At 35.0% G+C, this 22,864-nt stretch overlaps 1 protein-coding gene across 9 annotated transcripts in view; it reads left to right on the top strand.

The window, feature by feature from the left end:
• Positions 1 to 22,864, top strand: part of LOC126859263 (RNA binding protein fox-1 homolog 2) — a 250,378-nt gene that overhangs the window by 96,911 nt on the left and 130,603 nt on the right. For 4 of the 9 annotated variants that reach the window (XM_050610365.1, XM_050610359.1, XM_050610358.1 and 1 more), the window contains exon 1: positions 12,597 to 13,308. The exons of 1 other annotated variant lie outside the window; for it this stretch is intronic. In XM_050610365.1, the coding sequence (XP_050466322.1) occupies positions 13,297 to 13,308 (12 nt within the window). In that variant the 5' untranslated portion in view covers positions 12,597 to 13,296. Of the gene's footprint in view, positions 1 to 12,595; positions 13,309 to 22,864 lie in introns of those variants that run through there. 4 more of the 9 variants (XM_050610366.1, XM_050610361.1, XM_050610360.1 and 1 more) reach the window with 2 other exon arrangements.

The following is a 22,864-nucleotide window of genomic DNA, read 5'->3' as shown; positions in this document are numbered from 1 at the left end:
GAATTAATATAATATATTTATTTATAAATGAAGTTTCTAATAACTGCGTTCTTCTAGCCGTGTTTTTAAAATCAAATCTTTAATCAATAATAATGGATCATATTTTTCGTCGCTTGTTCAGTTAACGATAATTATATTTTTTTTTTCTTTAATTTACTTTGAATATTTATTTATCACTTTAATTTAATACTCGATAATCCTGCCATTAAATATAAAATTATATTTTTTATTGCTATTTCAAAAGCATACGAAAAAATATCGCTCCTGTCATATGGCGTACGTTCTGTAATACCGATCACGCTTTGCTGGTTTCTCTCGCGGTTACCAGACGGCCCTATCAGATGGCATCACCAGACGCGTCGTTTCGAACTCGCGCGAAAAATTATTTCGAAAGTTTTTTTAACAGTTTGCGAAGATGCGGAGGACGCGACGTCGTCTCGGCCCATCGGGCCGAAAATTATTCGATGTAGAGATGTCTAGGATCATCTGTATGCGTAATATCAGGATCAGTTACGAGCTGAATGACGAGTGGGAGCAATTGAATCGAGAGATTTGGGTATGTGCGGCATAAATTGTCTTTTATCTCGTTTTTGCAGCAGCAAGTACTTTTTTGCCCTCACCATTCGGAACGTAACGTTTGCGCGAAAATGAACCTTATGCGAACTTTATATAAAATATAGAATCGCATATGACCGTTACGTAAAATTATAGCCCGAGAAGGCTTTAATAATCGATCTTGTAGCAATCTTTTGAAGAATATCGATGCGTATTTTTCGTATCAAGCTATTTATTTCGATTGAGGTGAGAAAATTTTATGAATTCTAACTAAATGATCCATCTGATCTCGAAACACTTGTTACTTAAATGTATGATGTAGTAAAATTCGTCTCACATCTTTTTCCAAGTAAATAGTTTTTTTTTTCTGCGATAATAAATATCATATAGAATAAATGTGTGCAAATCTATAGTATAGAACACGTTAGTAATGAATTTTTAATTTGTAATAAAAAATTTATTGGATAATTTTTGGAAAAAACAGAGAGGATGCATATGATTATTAAATATTTATATAATTTGTACAATATTTGATTGATTATTTTTGATATTAGATTTAAATCGGATATGAATTTGATATTTTATTTAGGATTGAATGTTCCAATTAAACTAAAATAAAATAAAATTTTATTTAATTTTCATTATATTAATTTCCTATCGGATGATTTTAAAGTTAGCTTGCAAAATAGTCTGCTCGATATTGTAAAATATCTGTGTGTCAACCGTTCTCTTTGCTTCAAAAATTCATTTCCGATTCTAATTTTTTCTATTAAGCGACAGGGATCGAGTTAATAGACACTCTACGCCATCCGACGTTCATTCTGATAAAGCCGCGCGACTCGATCGATACGTAGTAGTATATGTAGCTTTGTCGGTAAATGCTATCTCGATAATGCAGCTCTCTGTGTATTCCTTTGACTGTCGCACATGCAGTATATACTCCCTTTTGTCGCGATTGCCGGTGACTCTGTTCTGACGCATACGATGCAATTAATTGCAAAATAATTGATATCATGAACAAATACAGATATTCTCGTACAACGTCAACTCTGATCCACGACGCATTGACCTTATTGAAATTTATTGTTGGACGGGGAGCAATTGACAATGTAGCGAGATAACTGATCTGGAAATCGCAGCCCTTTGCAAATAACGCGGCCTTTATTTGTTCGAGAATATTCAGTCGCGTGGAAGCTGCGAGTGCTAACAAATGGAAATCATCTGGTAGAACGAGTATTTGTTATAACACTGTTACGAAATGATGATACGTGCAACCGCGTTATCGACTGAAATTGAGAAAGAGCAACGTTCGAGAGAGAGAGAGAGAGAGAGAGAGAGAGATGTCGGGTTAATCCCGACTAAAATAATAATTATATAAACTTTTCGGGAAAAGAATTTTTTTAATTAATGTTGCAAAGCGGATTGTGCACGCATGCACAACTATATATATATTACTTCTTGGGGAAAAAAAATTAATCTAAAAACTGCTTCTTAAATTTATGGGCAGAAACTATATTTTTTCTGTTAAAACTATTTGGATATTCCACATTTATCAAAGAATCTGGATTTCTATATTCATAGTTACACATGTATAAGCTATGTTTTAAAATTCAATATTGAAAATCTATAGTTCACGTGACGTATATTAGATAGATTTCCAGTACTGGCAAAATGAATTTTGAAACACACCATTTTGGAACACTGCCGATTTTGTTAATGAGTTTGGAAAACTTTTTTATGAAACTGCTTTTATAGATTTTTTTATGAATAGGCTTACATAAACAGCATTCACTGAATGCAAGATTGGATGATATTTTGCGAAATATAGTTTATATGATTATCTTTATACGAAATGTTGGAAAATCCCATTTACTTAATTAAAGAAAATAATTTTCCATGATTCAAGGAAAGTAATCTTTTGTCGGAATGCTTTGGAAATACGTTTAATCTATTATCGCGATTGATATTCTCTTTTCTGAAAAATTCTGAATAATTTTCAAATGTATTGCGCAATGTTGTAAAATTGAACTCATTTATAATATTTATCTTCAAATGATGACAAATTAATATTTATAATATTCTTAAATATCCCATAATGACAATTAAATAAATTTTTATGTTTATTATAATTATTTTATACAGACTATTATTTTTGTATTATCTCGGAATTCTCTTATTATGAATACATATTATACGTATTAACATTTCCGAATTGAATTTTATTAGAAAGCGTTTTTCATTTTATTTACTCGATTTTGTGTGCGGATGATAATGAATGTCTAAGACAAAAGCGCGAGCATCGTCTCGTGGCATTCCAATCGATTTATTTACGTGCGCAAGACGGAGATTTCCCTCATCGAGATTTGTCTATTTTTGGTTAGACCTGCGATTGTCCTCTCCTCCTGGCGCGCGCAATTGATTTTAGCTCCCGGCAACTCTCCATAGCGTTGCCGAGGCGTGGTAAAGCTCACGATTGAAACAACCGACCGATTCGCCAAATATACGCGGCGCGTATATTTAGCTGGAAAATTGAATCCGTGCCAGGATACAGCCCTGTAATCCGATCCTCTCTCCGCCGGCGAAGGGGGATGCTTCCCGCAGGATTCGCTCGCTCGCTCTCGCGTCGTCCGCCTGAAAATAATTACTCTTATCAAAGAAGCCGCGAGAGAGCGAAAGAATCGAATTCGCTTGTTCAGCGAAAGCGGGATTACAGGACAATCTCTAGCTCGCAACGCGCGCATTTTCCTACCTCTCCTTCAATAATAACACCGTTGAATTATGTAGCGCGATAGCGTGCGACATTTAGCTTTATAATTCTAACGTGCGTCAATCAAGCAGGTTAATATTGGTCAAAATGTATTAATTTAACATTCCAACTTACATTCCGCTTTCATTATAAATTTTTAAAATCTTTCAGTTTGTCAATTAATATTTAACATCTTGATAACTCGGTGCGCTATGGAATTTCCGTTAAAATCAGCTTTAAATTAAATTAAAAAAATGAAATTTTATCTATCTATGAAATCTTTATATACATGAATTTTGAATATTATATCATCGTAATTAAATCTGATTGTAAATACCTTCATCGCATCAATTTCAATGTTGTTAAAAAGAACTTTTAAATTAAATGTATAGTATAAATAATATATCATGTTGCAAAAATTACAATAATTTATCAAGATTGGACTATTTTGGTATGTTGTCCTGTAAGTTGAATCAAACGGATGCTATCCGTGGCGGGGAAAGAGATTCATATCTATCGAGAAAAATGTCTAGGAAGCACACGATCTGTTTTGATATGCAAGGCTGCACGTGGGGATAATTAGTATCATGCTAATTGTGCGCTTATCGAAACTCAAGACCTGTCGCGCACACTTTCATGAATTTAGTCTTTATGTAAATATCCTTTGCGTTTCTCGCTTCGTTTCTGACTTGGGACACGAAAGAACACATCCTCTTTACGTGAATTCTTGGACTTTACCTTTCCGTCATACGAGAGAAATTCAATGTGTGAGCGTATGTTAAACACTGATACTGTATATATATTGTGTTTACGCGAGTGTTAAGATTTCACCCTAATCTTGACGCAGATCGGGAATCAGAAGCATGAGAATTATATGATGAATTTCGATTTATTATTGATCTTTAAACAAAATTGAGAAACATATCTGGAGAAAATGTTTATGACAGAAGATGCCAACCAAGTATTCAGACGAATTGATGATGTTGCTAATCTTTAACAATTTCTATATTCCGATATAATAGATGAATTAATCAAATGATGAAAAGAATCAAATGCCTTCAAAATAATTGAAGAAAATAAAGAAAAATTGAGATAAAGTGGCATGGGAAAAACGTAATATATTGTGTCTCGAAAAGGTATAGAGATTCATATTAAAGAAGAATTTGCGTCATTTTTAACAATTTAAAGATATTGCCACAATTAACAGTGTCTCGGCGGGTTAATGCGGGTCCCGGATAGCTTCGTTATTCTTAAAAATCTATTCAATTCTGACTTATTCTATCTATAACGGTTGGTTATAGTAAACCTAATGTGATTTATATATATATATAATATGTGAAATATTTTAACTCTTAATTTTTTTAAGAGAGAGAGAAAGAGCATAGATATATTTTGGAATACATATAATAATCTAAAATTAGAAAGATTTACGTTTAGCTTATCGTCGGTTACTGTCAGTTGTTGTAGTCTATTCAGCGTATTTTATTATGCCTCTATTTTTAAAACTTGACTTGATTTCTAACGAAAATTACAATTAATTCTGAGTTAAATTTTTTAATACGAACATATAATTCGAATAAAGTTGCATTCTAATTTAAGAATAAAATTGCAAAATTGAAGAGAATATACGAAAAGAATATATAATGTGAAATATTTTTATCGTAATATAATTGTTTTTAATTTAACGATAATTATCTTTTTCGACAAATAAATTTAGCCGAAACTCTCGATTCGAAGCTGGTTGAGATAAATTTGTTACTTTTGTTATCTCCGACTTTCTTTTCGGAACGTAGACAGCTCGGAATTCTCGCGCAGCTCTTTTTACCGCTGCTTTCATGGATTTTATTTTGCAGCTGCGTCTAAGAAACATTCGACCTTAACGGAAGAGTCAATTCATCAAAGCGTCAATGCACTTGCCTCGCGATTTGCAAAAAGTTACATTCACATTACTCGCTATTCTTAGTCAAGCGAATAACTTTTATGTACCGTGTCACTTATATTATTTGAAAACTATAAGAAAAATTACGAAGAGAAAATATTAAAAAAAAAATTTCTTTGACAAAATTAGTTTGTGTATTTTAACACGAGCAATTTTTCTTTATTTTTATTAATTTGTCCTATATGAAACAACTTTTTTAAGAGGATTAAAGCATTCTCATATAATTAGGTGAGCTTAGAGGAACTTTATGGTCCGTTGGTACTCTTAAGCATGACAAACATACCATTTGCCCGATTTCTACCACCTTACCGTGTTATAATTATACTTTGTTACCTAATCTAATTTAATCTGGTTAAAATTATATAAAGTATTACACACGCGAAAGAAAATGTTTTCTGTACATTTAATAAATTCTTTTTCTCGACGCGTTTTTATCACAAGAGCGCACAACTCGTTTCACCCGCAAAATTATCATGACATTTCGAACTCTACACTACGAACAAAAGCTGCACGTTTTCGCGAACGTGCTACTATATTTTACCACACAATATGTGTTTTAAGAGGAAAAAAACGCGAGCGTGTCCGCCCCTTGCGCGAGATAAAACGTTCGTGGCGTGCATCGCGTGCTCGCTACTGTCGAGCTGTCCTCGTTAATCCGGCCGCTGTGTATGCAGCCTTAAGGTCGTCATGATATATCGGAAGCAGTTGTAAAATCACGTAAACTAACTTTGAAAAACTTCAAAAGGTTTAAGGAGGCGTTTAAGCATGTTTTGTGCGTGTTTCGCTGAGAAGATTGTCTTTGTAGAAAATTCAGAGAGCATAGTTTTTACCGATATAGCTATTCAAAGTGTGAATGAACTCTTTCATTCGATACATACATACATTTTATTTAATCTTTTTTTTTTTATTATAAATGTTATAAAAGAAAATTGAGATTAAAAAAAATTAAAAGGATTAAATTGGAATTTTCTCAACATCATGATAATTTATTTGATTTATACATAAATATTGTAATAAATATATGCCACATTGGTAATATTAATACATATTGTATCTTGCATTTCTGTTTTATTCTTTCGAGTGGCGTGGAAATTTGAGCTAAATAAAGAGCCGTAACTCTTACCGAAAATTAATTATTCGCACTGTCGCAACCTTGGCACTCTTCGCTTGCTGCGGATAAGATATTACAGGTGTGAAACATGGTATCCGCATGACAGTACTTTTCGACGAGCCTAACTTTAGACTCTCCGAAATATATTTCTGAGAATCTAAAATATATTTGGAGCACTCTTGTGAAAAGGAAAGAGAGAGAAGGAACAAAAAATTCTTCTGTTTTTTTTTTTTTGGAAATATTCCGTCGCAGGAGTGTAATATAGTTTTTTTTTAAAATTGCTTTAGTTATTGGCGATTAGTGGACAGCATTCTTTTGCCTGAAATACCTGCCGTCGACGATTGAAATCTCAAGACGTTTACGAGCCTTCAAGGAGCTTTTAAAATTGTAATAGCGCGCATCTATTAAAGTAACGGCCCATTAAGAAAGAGAAACTCTCTCGGCGCAATTACGTGATCAAGCTTTTAAAAAAACACATGCGTCGCACGTGGACGATGATGGATAAATCGTTAACGAGCGGGAGTAATTTTTTTGAGAGTTTTTAAAAAAGGATTCGCGAATAAGTTTGGAATTTAACGCTTTGTAAAGACTTGTAGTGGACGCAAATATTAGAAATAATACAAATCGTACTTCAACTGTTCATCTAAATTCACATAATTATTTAGTAAATTAGTTTTGCAATTCTTTCGCGCGAACATGAACGCGACAGAGTATACATCGATTAGTGATAGTTCATTATCGTTGTTGATCAATATCGATTAGAGGCTAACCAACAGTTTGTCGGTTGGTTGCGTTTATTGATCGGACGAGCAAATTCGCGTACAGTGTGGCGGCATCGGTTGAATCATGTTACGCAATAACGGCAGTGACATTTCTCATTATAGAAGCTTTGAACTTGTTTATCTCAGTTTATGATAAATGTCACTTGCATGTTGCGTAACACGCTTCTATTGTAATGGGACGAGACACAATGTTGGAAATTAAATTCCACGCGACAGCTGACGTAAAAGTAGATTCCGGTTGTTTTTTTTTTTTTAATTCACATCGCACAATCCTAATAGGAAGTTTTAAAATCCGCTTTCCATGTGTCAAGCGAGATTATCGCGATGTTAGCAGGAGTCACTACGCTCTTCGGTAGGTTCTCAACGCCGTTCGCTCTTGTAGTCGTCATGGAAACGCCTCTTTGAGATTCGCTCTCCCTCGAGTCGAGAGTAGGCAGTTAGCAAAGAAGAAGGTATGTAAGGTCGATTCTTAGGAAAACGATATCGCTCTCTCTCTCTCGTAATATCGAATAATATAAATTGGCCGATAAATCTAAACGACGTCGTATCTGTAAGCATGCTCGTGTATTAGTCAGCAATTTGTCTTTGCAATTTCGATTTGCTTCGGAGATGTTTCTTTAAAAGCGAATTTTATCGCTGATACAAAAATATATTACGAACATTTCGATTTGTTCGATTAATTCGTGTGATATTTTTTTTTTTTTACTTATAATAACAGACTTGTCTATTTTCGAACGCTGAATCTGGGCTCTTTAAAATCGATAATGACTCGGATAGAACGGCATCTTTCTTTCTATAAACGGCAAGATGTTCTCTTATTTTCCTCCATCAGAAGGGTGATATCGATGCTTAAAGGAATCGTCCTCCGTTGGAATTAAGGGATATAGAAAGGATAAATCCGGACGAAGAGTTGGAACGATCCTCGCGAAATCCCGAGCGACGAGCGATTCATCGTACTTTTTTACCCGATCGGATTCTCTTCGTGTCACCCTTCTGTCGCTTAGTACTAGCTTATAGGACTCCGTTCCTCTCTACCGCCTTCGAAATCCGCGGCAGGGACCCGATGTATTGTAAAAAAAAGGGAAAAGTATTCGGAAAATCGAAGATGACCTATAAATCGGAATGTCATTACATCACGATATAACGAACGGTATGCGACTCGTTCTTCGTCTTCCTCTTTCTAAGAAAATATTTTATAATCAAATCGAGCATATAAGCATTGGATTTTTCATAAAAAAATAGCTTGCATGATTTTTTTACAACGTATTTATCTTCTTCTTTTTTGCAACATTTAATTTTATTTTGTCGATTTCGTATAGCTTAATTGCATTTAATTTTTTTCTCTTGTGATCTTAATTTGAATATTAATTTAGGAGACATACATTCTTTATTGACATTAAAATTTGATTATATAATTGTGATAGATATTTGTGTGTTTGGGGCCTAATAAGAAATATAATTTATTTGTACATAGGAGAGATTCATACTTGAAATAAATGTTATTGGACGAAAGTAAAATTGTCGTTAATATTTAATAGCGCATATTTAATATTTAATATTCAATATTCAAATATTTAATATTCAATAATTGAATAACAATATGATATATGTCGACACACTTATATAAGCTTGTATAACTACCCGTTAATCAAATATTTATTAGATCGCCTAGATGCAGTATCATTTAATTATTAGATTCATTCGTGATTCATCGCGCATGGTCCCGCCGTCAGAATTTCTATGTTAATCGTTAGATGCGACATTGTTCGTGTCATCTATATTATATTATCATCGCGCAGATAATTATCTTCAGCGACTAATGCTGCGTTTTGTCCTCGATATAACGAGCGAGAGCGTGAATCCCTCGGCCCATATATTCATAATGCCTTGCTGCTGCATCTCGCGCGATTCTTTATTGTTCGGCCCTTTTGGTCCCTCCCCTCAAGATTCGATAAATTTATCCTTCTCGATCTCTCCTCCGTCCAACCCGCCCGCCCGCTCGCTCTCCCTCCGGAGATCCCTCTCGCGTTTTCGTCCGTGAGGTGAGGGCGTAAAACATTTATAGTGTCGTGTAAACCGCCAACGAGAGAGAGAGAGAGAGAGAGAAGGTGCCGGCATACCAGGACTCTGAATGGCGTCGTCGGGTGTGCGCGCATGTGCGTTCCAGCTGCAAAACGCACGTCCACGCGTGGAGGGTTCTAAAAATACGCGCGCGCGCGCGGCCACCCCGAGTGCACTTGAAACTGCAGCAGCAGCCGCCGAGTTCGCGGGAGAGAAAAAAAAATGGATTTTACGACGCCCGATTCGATATCGCGCGCGCTGCTCCTCGAGTAAATACGAAAAATACATATAAATATCCTCTTGAAAAGCATCCCGATTGTTTGAAACTCAGGCGATCAGACTTTTGCTTAATTATTATACACGTCTAAATATTTGTCCCTTTATAAGGTACAAATACTAACGATAATTGATCAAATGGCGCAACTAAAGAATAATTTACTATATATTTATTATATATTAAATATTTATATATGTTTACGTATATTTACTATTTATACATATTTACTATATATCGTTTCAAAACCAAATCGCATAGAGAGAGAGAGAGAGAGAGAAAGAGAGAAAAACACCTTCTATTTATAATCGTTCTATTTGAAAATGTACGAGAATAACCAACATCCGTAAAGTTTTTCGTAATTTTTTTCCTCTCGTAACATCTGCAAACTTTTTTATCGATCTCTTTTTACATGTATATCTTCTTCCTGAGAAAGCACGAACTTTAGTCGTGGCTCATCACTCGACGTTACGGTGAACTGCATTTATTTGATATTTCCTTCGATATCGTGCGCGCGATATGTTTTACAGTCATCGATGGTAAATGCGCCGTGAATATATATCCCGTGGATGAGGAGGAATATCTTTATATTTCCATCGTCGCTAGCTATCACGCCGTCGACGGGAAGGTACATCGAGATCTCTTTCCATCTGGAGGGCGTTCTGCCGCGTTATTCTAAGCACTATAGCTTTTGCACCCTCTCTTGGTTTCTATGGTGATCTGAAGAGGGATTGCATCCCCCATGAGAGAGAATCACCCCGCGGGTTGATTGTCGGTAGTGTATATATATATATATATATATATATATATATATATATATATATATATATATATTGCGAGCTATACTTATACGCGAGGCGATCCATAAACGGCGAAATACTTCCTACTTCTTGCGTACGCAACTACTCGATAGACGGTTCGTTTGCGGTTTATCGCTTATACGTTTCCTTATTTCCTTCATCATCGCTCGTTATCGGAAAAGGTGTTAACGCAGAATAAGGAAGTAGCGCCGGTGATCGATTCGCGATAAACCATAATGAACTGGGAGGTCTGTTTAAACACGTTTCGACAAACGCGTGTCTATTTGTCAGTATTACGAGATTTTGCGGATTTGGGTTGATAATAACGGATGCGCCCACATTTCGGCGAGAAAAATCCCGCGCTCCATTCCGCGTCCGCATGGTTATAAATTGTAATTGCCGGCGACTGGACCATCGCGATATCGCGCCTTTCACATTATTCGTCTGCCCGTGCACCGCGCGGATTTTCTATCCCTGGCCACGTTCCAGGGGGATAAATTGAACGGGATTTCGTTGTGTCTCTCGCAACTTCCTCCCCCCGATAGCTCTTTCGCCGAACTTTTGCCGCTCGTCACTCGGTTCCACTTGCACGAACTTTCGTTGACTTTATTGAACCGACGGACGAATGCGGCGAACGCGCGACGAGACTGAAATAATAGTTTGCCGCCTCTAGACGACGATGTAACTCGGGCTTGTCAGCGCCGTCATAATTACAGACCGCGATCGATAACTTATCACTCGGAAGCTCCAGGCACGTACAACTAGTCTACCCAAACAGTTAATCGCTCTTGAACAAATACCATACAATATTTCATGTGATTTTTGCTGTTCTTTTTACACATGTATGGCTTTTGATATGATTTATTACATAAAAAAATATATATATATATATATATATATATATATATATATATATATATATATATATATATATATATATATTGTAATCTTTTCTCCAACATTTATCGAGAGAATTGTCAAGTAATAATCCATGTATGTGTAAAGCAAAATTATTTTCTGAAAAGCATAACGTAATACATCAGTTAGACAAACATACGTCGGATATGTATAATTAATTATCTTTGATAGTGTTGTGGGAGCGGAAAGATAAATATCTCTTCTATAAAGTTTAAATCGCTAGGAGAGTTGGTAAAATTTCGAAATTCCAATTAGATAGATAATCTACAGAGATTATACGCATGGAATCTTATTAAGACGATATGCGTACTCGCGCGAGCCATGATACGACGGATCACCCAATCGACACGGTATTTTTTACATTGAAATGTTTCGCAGAACGTTGACCACGAGGTTAGCGAAGAATACATATTGCAAGCGCGCTTATCGGGAGAGACGATGGGAAAAAGTATCATTTATACGAATGGAGCAATAAAAAAACAATAATGAGTACGCGATACGCGAGTGCGAACTACGAATAACGAGCGATGAACAATTTCGCAATTCCGTGTAATTGCTTCGCTTCAAGAAAATTGTGAAAGCAAGCGAGAAAACCTATTATCTTTTTCCGTATCTACGAACGTCTTTCTTTCAAACAATTTTAGATCGATTTTGCGCATTAAAAAATGATGTAAACATTTTTACTTTTTACTACAAAAAAACATTAAAGTTAACGAAATATATATCATTAGAGTCGCGTAAATTATAGGAAAACAATTTATTACAGTTATTATTACAATTATAGTTATTTTTGGCGGCAACTATATATTTAGGATTATTATTATTAACATTTATTATTACTAACATATTATTACCAACACAATTATTATTATCAACATTATAATAGTAATAATTACATAAGTAGAAATCTCAATTATATCTTTTTTTATTATGCAATTATAGTTCATTTTTTTTTAAGTATATGGAAAAAAGTCATATCTTTTTACAGAAGAGAGAGGATATTTTAGGAAACACACATACGACTAATTTTATTTTGTAAGTAAGATTATTTTATTGAAAAAAAATTATACATATATGTACAAAAGAATATATGTATACACAACACATAGACAGAGTCTAGAATGTCTTGAATGTGGTGACAAAAAGCTTTTAACAAGACAGTAGTTGTATCTTAGAAAATAAAGACGTCAGTATACGCGCGCATGTATAAATAAGAGGATGTGTTTGCCGAAACGTCAAGTGTAAATCCTAAGTCAATCGCGTCGCACAGTCTCACCGGGCTTTGATTAACCGCGCGTATGCATACAAGAGTACGCATGCACACATAGATGCGCTCCACATCGAGCTCGAATCTCGCGCAATAGTAGACGGAGGCGACCGCGCGGCGGCGCTGAGATCGGTGTGCCTGGTGGCGTCGCTAGTGCTCAATGGCGCCGGTTGATAGCGGGATCGTTGTTAGTCACGTCGGGACCACGTACAGTGACGGTTGTGGAGATACAGAATCGTAAAAAGTCGGCAGACAGAGACAAAAACGCGGAGCGATCGCGAGAGGAAAGCGGCGATATCGTGGACGGGAAGCATCGCTGTGAGAAAGAAAGAGAGGAAGAGAGAGGGTGACAGAAAAACAGCGGGCGTATCCAGTACAACGCCGTCGTGCCATTCTCGTTTTAGCAGCAAAGCTCCAACGATTCGTCGTGCGCTGCTAATTCCAGTGCGTGGGTCCATTCTCGTGCGCGCGCGCGTGCGTGTATGTATTATCGCGTGTGTATCTTCTACCTCGTTTCGGTGAGTGCGGGAGTCTAGGAGGAGGCGGACGTGCGTCGTTCTCGTTTTTTGTGCCTCAGCGATCTTTGCGACGGAGGGACGAGGAGACGTCGCGACGGACAACGCGTCATAGTTGTGTGCCTAAACGCGGAAAGGAGGAGAGATAGGAGTGTGCCTGTAGAGAGGAAGAGCATAAGCAGGCAGCGTAGAAGAGAGGCGGCGGCGGTGGTGGCGGAGGTGGGGGAGGCGGCGGTACGGAGTGACGGATTTGTTTTCTTATACAACGGTGGAGCAAAACGGCCTCAAACTGTGGGGCTCTGGGGCGTTTTTCCTTCCTCCGCAAGGGATGTACTACCCTGTAAGTGTTTCCCTTATTATTTTATAGCCGATGAGAATTAACGCTGTACACGTACGAGGCGTCTTTCTTTCCTTCCAACTCTCCTTTTCCGCTCGATGCTCCGAAAATAAGCGAACCTACCTACGCTATACATATATTCTTACGCCCCTGTCTCGTTCGCGACGAGGAAAAGCTCTCCTCTCGAGAATGTCGGTTCGATAGGAGGCGCCGGGTCGACGGACCACGCTCTATCCGTCGGCGCGATTCATCGCGAAACAATCGGGCAGAATGGCGGGAAGAATGCCCTTTACCAAAGCGATCGTCAGACGAATAGTTGTAATCTCTGAAATAACACTCGAATCCGTTTACATTCGCGCGTTAATCATTCCATAATTTATAATAATACTGTTCTCTCTTACTTTGACTTACGCTGAAACTTGCAAATAATTACTGGTAGTGTACATTTTTAGCTCTTTTTTTTTCACGTAGCTTTAAACATGTGACTTCTCTTGAATCGGCACGATATGTCACGCTACGCACGACTTTCATCGATCCGCCGTTCGTGTCTATTCCACCGGAGCCTCCGCGTCCTTTTTTTTTCCTCTTTCCCTTCGATTCTCGCTGCTTCTTCGTTGTGCCAACGCGCACGAAATCGCGTGAACGGTTGAAAACGGTCCGACGCGGTAAATGTCCTTGAGCATCGCTGGCTCCGTTCCTTGTCTCTCTCTTTCAGCGTGAATCTTTATTCCTCCGAAATTACATTATTGTAGGTTATGTTTGCCTTGGTGTTGTAAACGTGTAAACGAACAGCGAAAGAGACAGACCGATGAAAAAAAGAGAGATGTGTGTGTGTGTGTGTGTGTAAAGAGAAAGGGAAAGGAGATGAGGGAGCTTGGGAAAGAGCGAGACAGCGTTATTCTACTGGCTTGCTCGTTTTCGGAGCAACGCGGACGGAGGGACGCCTTGATCGTGGACGGCGCATGGCTCGTGTATTAGAGAAAATGAACGTGAAATCGAGAAAATGCTCCCAACGGCGAGAAAGACGCTCTGACGTTTGGCACTGCGCGTTAGCCAGTGAAAGTTAAATTAGCCTCGCGTGCCTCTTGCTTGCTTCTAATCGCACATATGATAAATAATATTCCATAAATAATGTTCTAAGATTATTAGAACGGGGTTAGCCCGAGATGACGCTGATATTTTTCGACGAAAAAAACCAATGACAGTTGTTGCAAAATAGCTAAAAATTTGGTTTATTCAATAGATGGCATACCGTTAAGAACATGTTTTCCGTGAGAAAATATTGCAGTGTCATTCGCTTTAAAGTTGAAATTAGTCTTCATTCACTGGATCCAAAGGATGATTAATTGATTTATAAAGGTATCATGCGTGGATAGTTTTAAAGAATAGAATATTATTTCATAAACAAATAAAAATTTTGGAAATTTTTTTTATTACCGTACTTTAAAACGAGATACATACATGCACACACACACACACACAAATTAATATGAATTCTTTGCATGTCGAGAATCGTGCAATAATATATCGGCAATAATATAATAGAAAATCATTAATGAAATAAACTTGATTATTTTCTTAAGAAAAGAGAAAATTAAAATATAATAATTTAAATACGCACTTAATTATTTCTGTAATATGTTACAGATAAAACGATTTGTAATATAATGAGAGCTTTTTTAATCGTTATTACTTAAAATAAAATTTGATATTAGATCATAATTTTATACTTACACATATTTAATTGATTGTCTGTAATATATATATAATATATAAACGGAAAGAAAAAGATAGGGGAAAATACGTAGTTTATACATATATAAAAGTATACATATATATATATATATACAAGTATAAACGAGGTTAATATTCCACTTTCTCTTCCATATATCTCCAACGAAGTTCCTGCAATTTTTTGTGTATATCTTTTTCTTTCTCTCTGTTATCGTTATATTTAAAAAAAAAAACATAACCGCAGATGTTCCAAAATTTTTATTTGAGCGAAGGTAACGCAGAACGCGCGCACACATACGAGCTTTTATTCTACGGACTATGTGTTATTTTTGTATGCGATATTCCATATATATACATATATATGTTCTCTCTCTCTCTCTCTCTCTCTCTTTCTCGAGAGAGAGAGAGAGAGAGAGGGCACGCAGGTAGACGCTCTAAAACGGAGCGGAGAATACCGGCTTTTCCGGACCCGAAGCCGACGACGAATGGTTCCCCGCGCCTCTCGCACGAAAGGCAGACCTCTCCTTTGTTCGCACAACCGTCGGTAGAGGATTGAATTTCGCTCACAATGTGAAGCTGACCTTTTTCTTTCTTGTCCTCGGTAGGCCGTGTACGTTTGGTCGCGCTGTGTTGATTTTATCAGGAGGACTATTGAAAACTGTAACTTACTGATCGTTCTCGGGTCGAGGAGGGAAAAGAATGCGATATTTTCGATTGCTTGTGTCGTATCTCTTCGTATCTTACCTAACGGTCAAACCATCTGGGAAAAACAAGGCTGATCGATATCGCGCGCCGAAAACATCTCGCAGATCGCAAAATTCTTTACAACCTTAGAAAAGTAAATAAAGTCGCAAAGGTGAAGAGAAATATTTGCATTGAACGATACATAACACGGCGGCGGGCTGCCAGTTCTGTTTATTCTTTCATTTTGTCTTTCGAGTGACTTGGTTTTTCGTCACGTTCGTCGCTTGAAAAATGATTCAGCATATTTTTCGTTATATATTTTTTTTCATTACGAATATGCAAAATGTTGTCAATTTTCATTTTGCTTTTTTTAACTTTTACGCTAATAAAATAATTTTCTTTCGCTTTGTGTGACAGACAACAGTTGGCTAGTTGCAAGCGTAATCGATTAATTTTATTGGCTGCGATAAATGTTGCACATCTTACAACGTAAAGTATAATAATTTAAGAATGCGTGTCTCGTCGCTTCCGCAATACCTTTCTATTTCGCCGATAGAATCGACCACGTGTTTGCCTTTACGCGCCATTCTCGAGGTGCGTGTGTTGGTGATCGCGCTTTCTCGCAACATTTCGTTGCGTCACGCAGCGTAGCCGGTAGATATATATCTTTTATTTTTTTTGCACACTGGATACATACAGGTTCATTGGCGGTTTTACACAGCCGCGAATCAGGTGGAATATATCGATCAGTTGATTTGATTTATCCTCACGTTACCTGCGACCGACTTGAACATAACCCGATTGAAATTATCCATAGTATTAAACTGGATTAAAGTCAGAGATGATATATTATTATACGTCCGGATAGTAGATTTTGCATCGACTTGGCTATCAAAATAAATCATTGTATCTTGCTGAATATTTGCATGATGGGGGGCAATAAGGAGATTTATATTCTGAGAAAATATATCCCAGAGTTTTACTTTTGATAAATTTATAAAAATTTATATTTGCGACAAAATGTATCGCGTTATCATTACAAAAATGCAAAACTCTGTTGATACTTGATATATGTAAATAATAAAAATCAGCTACCTCTTTTTATCTGGTGTTTTTAGATATCGATGTTCATACGTTTTATAAAATTTTAATTGATAGCTGACTACATGAAGAGAGCTGTCGCGGGATAATATAATTAGATGATATGTAATTTAATAAAGTATTTTTGTATTGTGGATAGAGAGAGAGAAAGAGAGAGAGAGAGAGAGAAAGTACATACACGGTGTTGGTACCGTTATTGCGTGAAAAATTGTTTTGTGGGTCAAGTGTCAATTGTTCTTCTTCGATGTGGTACGTTCGAATGTTAGCTTTCGTGTTGGTGATGCTTCACGTTTGATCAATTTTCATACAACTCACTGTATTGCTTTCGTATAGATATGCCGACATGCAGTTTTTGGGAGAGATATATAGCGTCGCGTTGGAATTGTCGCGTTTATTTCCTCGTACAATGTTTCACGTGTGTAGTTTTTTTTTTTTTGTTAGTGCATATTTCAGAATATAGGTCAGATCTAGTTATTGAACGACATCTTCGTTTAACCTTTCTTCAGTGCTCCTTATAAAAGCACAGATACGAAATTCAAAAGGATTATTTCTTCACAGAGCGGCAATATTTTCTATATACATTGCATTTTTCTGACAGAAAAACGAAATTATATGATGAAATTATTTTTATAAAATAATAACGTTACATGAGGGAAGAAATACGCACATGGTAAAATCATTTTTCTTTCCAAAATGTCCAGTATATATATTACTCAGTATAAATATCTTGAATATTATTCTCATGATTTTTAAATAAATATAAATCTGACATTTGTTTTTGGATATTTTCCAAAATTAAATATAATTATATATAAATAGCACGTCTTTCTCTCTCTCTCTCTCTTTTTACCTTGTTTTTAAATTTTGTTTTAAATTTTTTGTTTTAAATTTTATTAATATTAATCTAATAATTTTTGTGTATAATGTGCTAGAAATTAGCAAACTGAAAATATTACTTTTGATTTGATGACTTTAAAAATGAATGTTTCTTTTTTTTATTTACTTGTCTTGCCACGAATGTTGCCTTGTGAACGATATTCATATCACACATCTTACACATTAAGAGTATCTTTTTTCTTTGACTATTCAAGATCTCATATTATATTTGATATTCGCTTGCAGTGCACGTATAAAATGTGCGTGACGCACTTCACTACGTGAACTTTCTGTTTGTTTTTCTTGACAAAGAAAAGTATCATTCTTTATCATTACCTCTCTTAAAATTAAACATGTCTTCTGCAATTTTTATCATTTTTGATACTTCTTTGAAAAATTCTTTTATTTAATAAAAGCATTGTACTTAATTTTTATCTAATTCTTGATTAAGTTTCTTCTTAATTTTAATTCGCTTTCTAAAGTTTATAATATTCTAATTTTTTGTTAATGCTGCTTATATGTATGTAAAGTTAATGTGTCTCTTTTTCTCTTTTTTAACGCAATACTATTCGCTTCTCGTGTACTCAAATCAAATTTGTTTAATAGGATCTTATTCCGCGAAGGCATGCGAAACATTTTGCATGCATTGAATGTCGCATGTGCGAGAACTCTTGAAATTTTTTAAAAATGCATTCTATTTTACATATCTTTCTCACCAATGATTGATTTGAATATAGCAAGACAATATTATCGCCAAAATAAAATGGATGTAAACATTCTTTCATTAAACTCTTATATAATTGTAACTTTTGCACTTTTGGTGTTCTTATTTTATTATTGATCAAAATATTTTCGAAATATTTTTCTCAATACATATATATCACTTTGCTCCGGGAAATTTTACACGATTAAAGTTTCGCACTGTAAGATCTTGAAAATAATGATTAATTTTTACTTGCAAGATAACGTTGAAGAGGCACTCTCGATCTCTCTATGAACAAAGAACACATTCTCGCTTGAAGCTATAATAAGCATATGCGATCGATTCAACTAAACAATGTTAATACATTCCGGTTTATTAAAAAGCTTACAATGATTTTGTTAAAATAAAAGTTACATTACATTGAGACATGAATTTATAGTATTGCAACACGCGATAAAATCTCGAAATTTTACCTGTTTTCAAAAAATGTATGGCGTCCAAAACTATTATATTTTAAATAAGTTGCAGTTTTCAAAATAATAAGTGCATGATGTTATATTTAATATTCATCACGCCTGTTTTAATTACCCATCATAATCAATATTTTATTCATATCCAGCTGTTTTTGTTGTAAACGTGCAATTGTTCTTGAACTGAATTTTTTTCGCCTTGAGCGAGAATGAATAATGAATAATTTCTCGTCGTGCCGAACAACAGATTGTGATTTTCGATCATGGTTTCATAATATTTCGCAGTCTTTAACCGTTGTCTGATCGAAACAAGACTCGCTGGCCAGAAATCGCTGTTGCGTTGCTCCCAATGATGTAATACCAATGTCCGTGTGGACTGAGAGCATGATCGTTGGCTTGTGCGCGTGTAAAATGGAAGGAAGTTTCACTTTAGGCTCAAACTACGTTTTAGCATCGTTAACCTCCGCGATAAGTACGTGTCAAGGTTTTTTTTGCATGTCTCTCATTGTTTTTCATGCGAATATGCGCGTTGAAAATTAACATTTACAGATACAGACATAGTGAGAAAATCAAAGATTTTCGTAAGAGAATACGTTATTTTTTATCGTGCAAATTAAATTAAATTGGCTTAAATGTTTTTTGTTTTCCTTTTTTTTTTTGTATTTGACGTAATGATAAATGGGCAATACAGATTCTCTTCGATGTAATTGCCAATTAAGCGTTTCGTACGTACTAGATTTTATTGCGCGAATAAAATTTTATCCGTAGACACTAATATATACAAAGTTTTCATGTAGATGTATGTTTAGCCGGATATTAAATAGAGTTAGTTTAAATCGTTAGTTAGTTTAAAAATATCAATTAATTATATTAAACTTTTAACAAATTTTTTTTAATATTATTTTTGTTTGTGTGCTCGATATTTTCTCTGTCAATTTTTATATTTATTTTTGGAGGATTAAAAAATTTTTTAATTCTACTTAAATAAATAAATTTTAATTGCAATTACGTTGTAGTGTTTGATGCGAAATGTAAACCAGCAAATATTAAATGTTTGAAATTAATTTCTGCAGAATTAAAATAGTATCATTAGCGTGTATTGTTCGAAGAAGTTTATCGCAATCGGAACAAGTGAAGCGGGCAAGTTAGCCTGATGCGCGCGTGCTTTTTGCGTATAGTATGACATATGACATGTACAGTTAAATTTGGATACGCAGATTAACGCGTGATATTTATGACTATGGACAATAGACGAAATATATCGTCTTTTTTTTTCTAGCTAGACGCGGTCGCTACTGTTATACAAGAAGCCATTTTGGTTTATTAAAATTAACGTTAATTGAAATAATTTATTTATATAGTATAATTTGGAATCGTTTATAGTAACATAAAAAGTTGAATAAAAAATTGTATCATAATTAAATACATAACATAAATTGAAAAGCAGAATATTGTAATAAAAAAAAAGTGATAGAGGGAAATCAAATTTTTTTAATAATGATAAATTTTAATGACAAAATTGAATTGCAAAGGATACATAAAAATATTTATAAGACGGTATGTGTTTTATAATGGTGTATGCTACATAAATTTTTACCGACATAATATGTCATAGACACCACGCTTATATCGTAAAATCGTCATTTCCCTTCTAGTGCTTTATGTCGGAAACTTGCTATGCAAAGTTTATGTTGTAAGCCGCGTTATTTACTCGCCATAATTCGCATCGTCGCGTTTCCCCCATAATGTCGAAGATAAAGTGGATGCGTTGCCAGTACATTTGTGTCGTGTATAATCGGCTGTATCTCAGTGCAACGGCATATTCAATATCGTGTTTCTCGCGGTGAACCGACGGGGGGAAACTTGGACGGAACTCGGGCGAAGATAAATCGTCCCGACTCACTCCGTGGTTGCGAAGATTTTGGGAAACTGGTATTTGCCGTGTCTATCGTACCATAATTTTCGAAAGCACGGACCGGTTAATCGAGAATCGGCGACAAGGTCGAGACTTAGAAATGAAACGATGTTGCTGGCTGTTCGCGCGGTGAGAGATTTTCTTCTTTTATCTCTACTCGGGATTATCTAAAGGGAGAAAATGCGCAACTCGGATAATGCATAACCGCAGTCTTATCGAACGATTTATTGCGGATCACCGGTTGTAATTTATGGTTTCGCACTTGCATGGATCATTTCGTCCTAATTGAAACGCCATTAGTAGAGCGGATATGCGAAATGCACAATTGCCATATTTTTAGCTCATCTCATTTAGTCAGTGAGTTATTATCGAATTGTCTATGACGTAATCGCAAGAGGATGTTGAATTTAGGGAATTATTTAGGGCACAATTTTAACTTCCAATTTCACGATTAATTTTATCACTCTTAGATATTAAATTCCACCTACATTTATTTTCGATGAGACAATCTACAATTTTAATTAAATAATTGCATGAATTATATGAAATTACACACACACACTTTAGATAATTGGAAATAAAGTCATTTATAATTGATAATTATTGAAATATAATTATTGATATATTTAATTATTTATATGTATAATTGTATATATTTATAATCGGTAACTATATTTGGTAGCTCTTTTGATCACATTTAGATTATTACAGACAATCGATATTTTGGCCATAAATTTGTTTGAAAAAAAGTCTTTGTAACTTTTAGCTACTTTTCATTATGAGAGAAATGCGAAATGAAATTTGTTTGATTGATTCTTTCGAGGATCTCTTAAAACACATATTATCGATCTTCTGCTGATATTAGAATGATAAAGTTGACATATTTGCGGTTTTGCGATTTTAATCATCTTTGCAATTAATAAACAAGATTAAATCAAACATCTTTAATTTTTGACGTTAAATTTCTTTGTGATCAGATTTTATATAAAATTTTAATCAAATAAAAATCTCTATTTTTTATATTTATCAAAATATTTTTGATAATGACTTCTAAGATGGTATATCATCAGAACGTGGTAGATACATCTATACGCCTACGTCCTTAAAGGGCATACATACTGAATTTTTCTATTCTCGGGAAATTCTTATGATCCTCCGGCTGGGTACTTAAAGCAGATTCGCAGAAATGCCTGGCAACGTTTCAATGAAATTTCCTATTTCGCGATACTTATGACTTTGAATTCTTTTGTCTTTTTCCATTTATAACACGCTGAATCTTCAAATTAAATGCGTCATTTGGCAAGAATTTGAAATTGATAACAATTATTTGTACAGAAATCTTGACGTTTCGCACAAACTTCTGTTGACTTGAATGATTTTTGTTTTTAAATATCATATATTAAATATATTATTCAGAAATTTCTAGAAATTTTCCAGAATTTCCTGCATATGATTCTGATTTTACGTAATAAATCGATTTTTAATTTTTGTCAAATTGTATTCAAATTATTATTACGGATGAATGAACCGAGAGATATTATATATTTGATATTAAAAATTTCGTAATGTTGATTTGATTGGGAATGTAAAAGTAGAGTTTTGATTTTTGTTTTAAAATACGTGTCGAATAATTTTCTCCAATTTTGTGATTCCGACATATGTAATAGATGGATATTTAATAAGCATCAATCTTTAGTATTCGACTGGTTGCTATGGATAAACGAATCGGAAAGTGCGCGGTATGCTCGATATTAGGAATTTCTTAATGTCGATTCGATTCGGAATGAATAATGGAAGGCGTTCCATTGCGGGGAGAGAGAGAAATCAGGAATTTTTTAATATACTGCGAAGGTACTGCAAAAGTTCTCAACGTATTTCATTTTGGTGGGGATAACACCCGAAGCCATCTCGGAGATAAATCGACTCTTTAGCTTTAACTAAAGCTTTAATTGTAATACATGGATAATGATTACAATAGATTGACTATAAATGTGCTTCAGCTTTTTAATATAAATCAAAATTTTTTATTCTCTCTTACACTTTGTGGTCTTTATACATATTTAATGAAGCTGCGCA

Source organism: Cataglyphis hispanica, chromosome 3 (assembly GCF_021464435.1).
Source record: "Cataglyphis hispanica isolate Lineage 1 chromosome 3, ULB_Chis1_1.0, whole genome shotgun sequence".
NCBI lineage: Eukaryota > Metazoa > Arthropoda > Insecta > Hymenoptera > Formicidae > Cataglyphis > Cataglyphis hispanica.
Note: the sequence above shows the minus strand (reverse complement) of the source record. Positions and strands in the feature narration are given on the sequence as shown.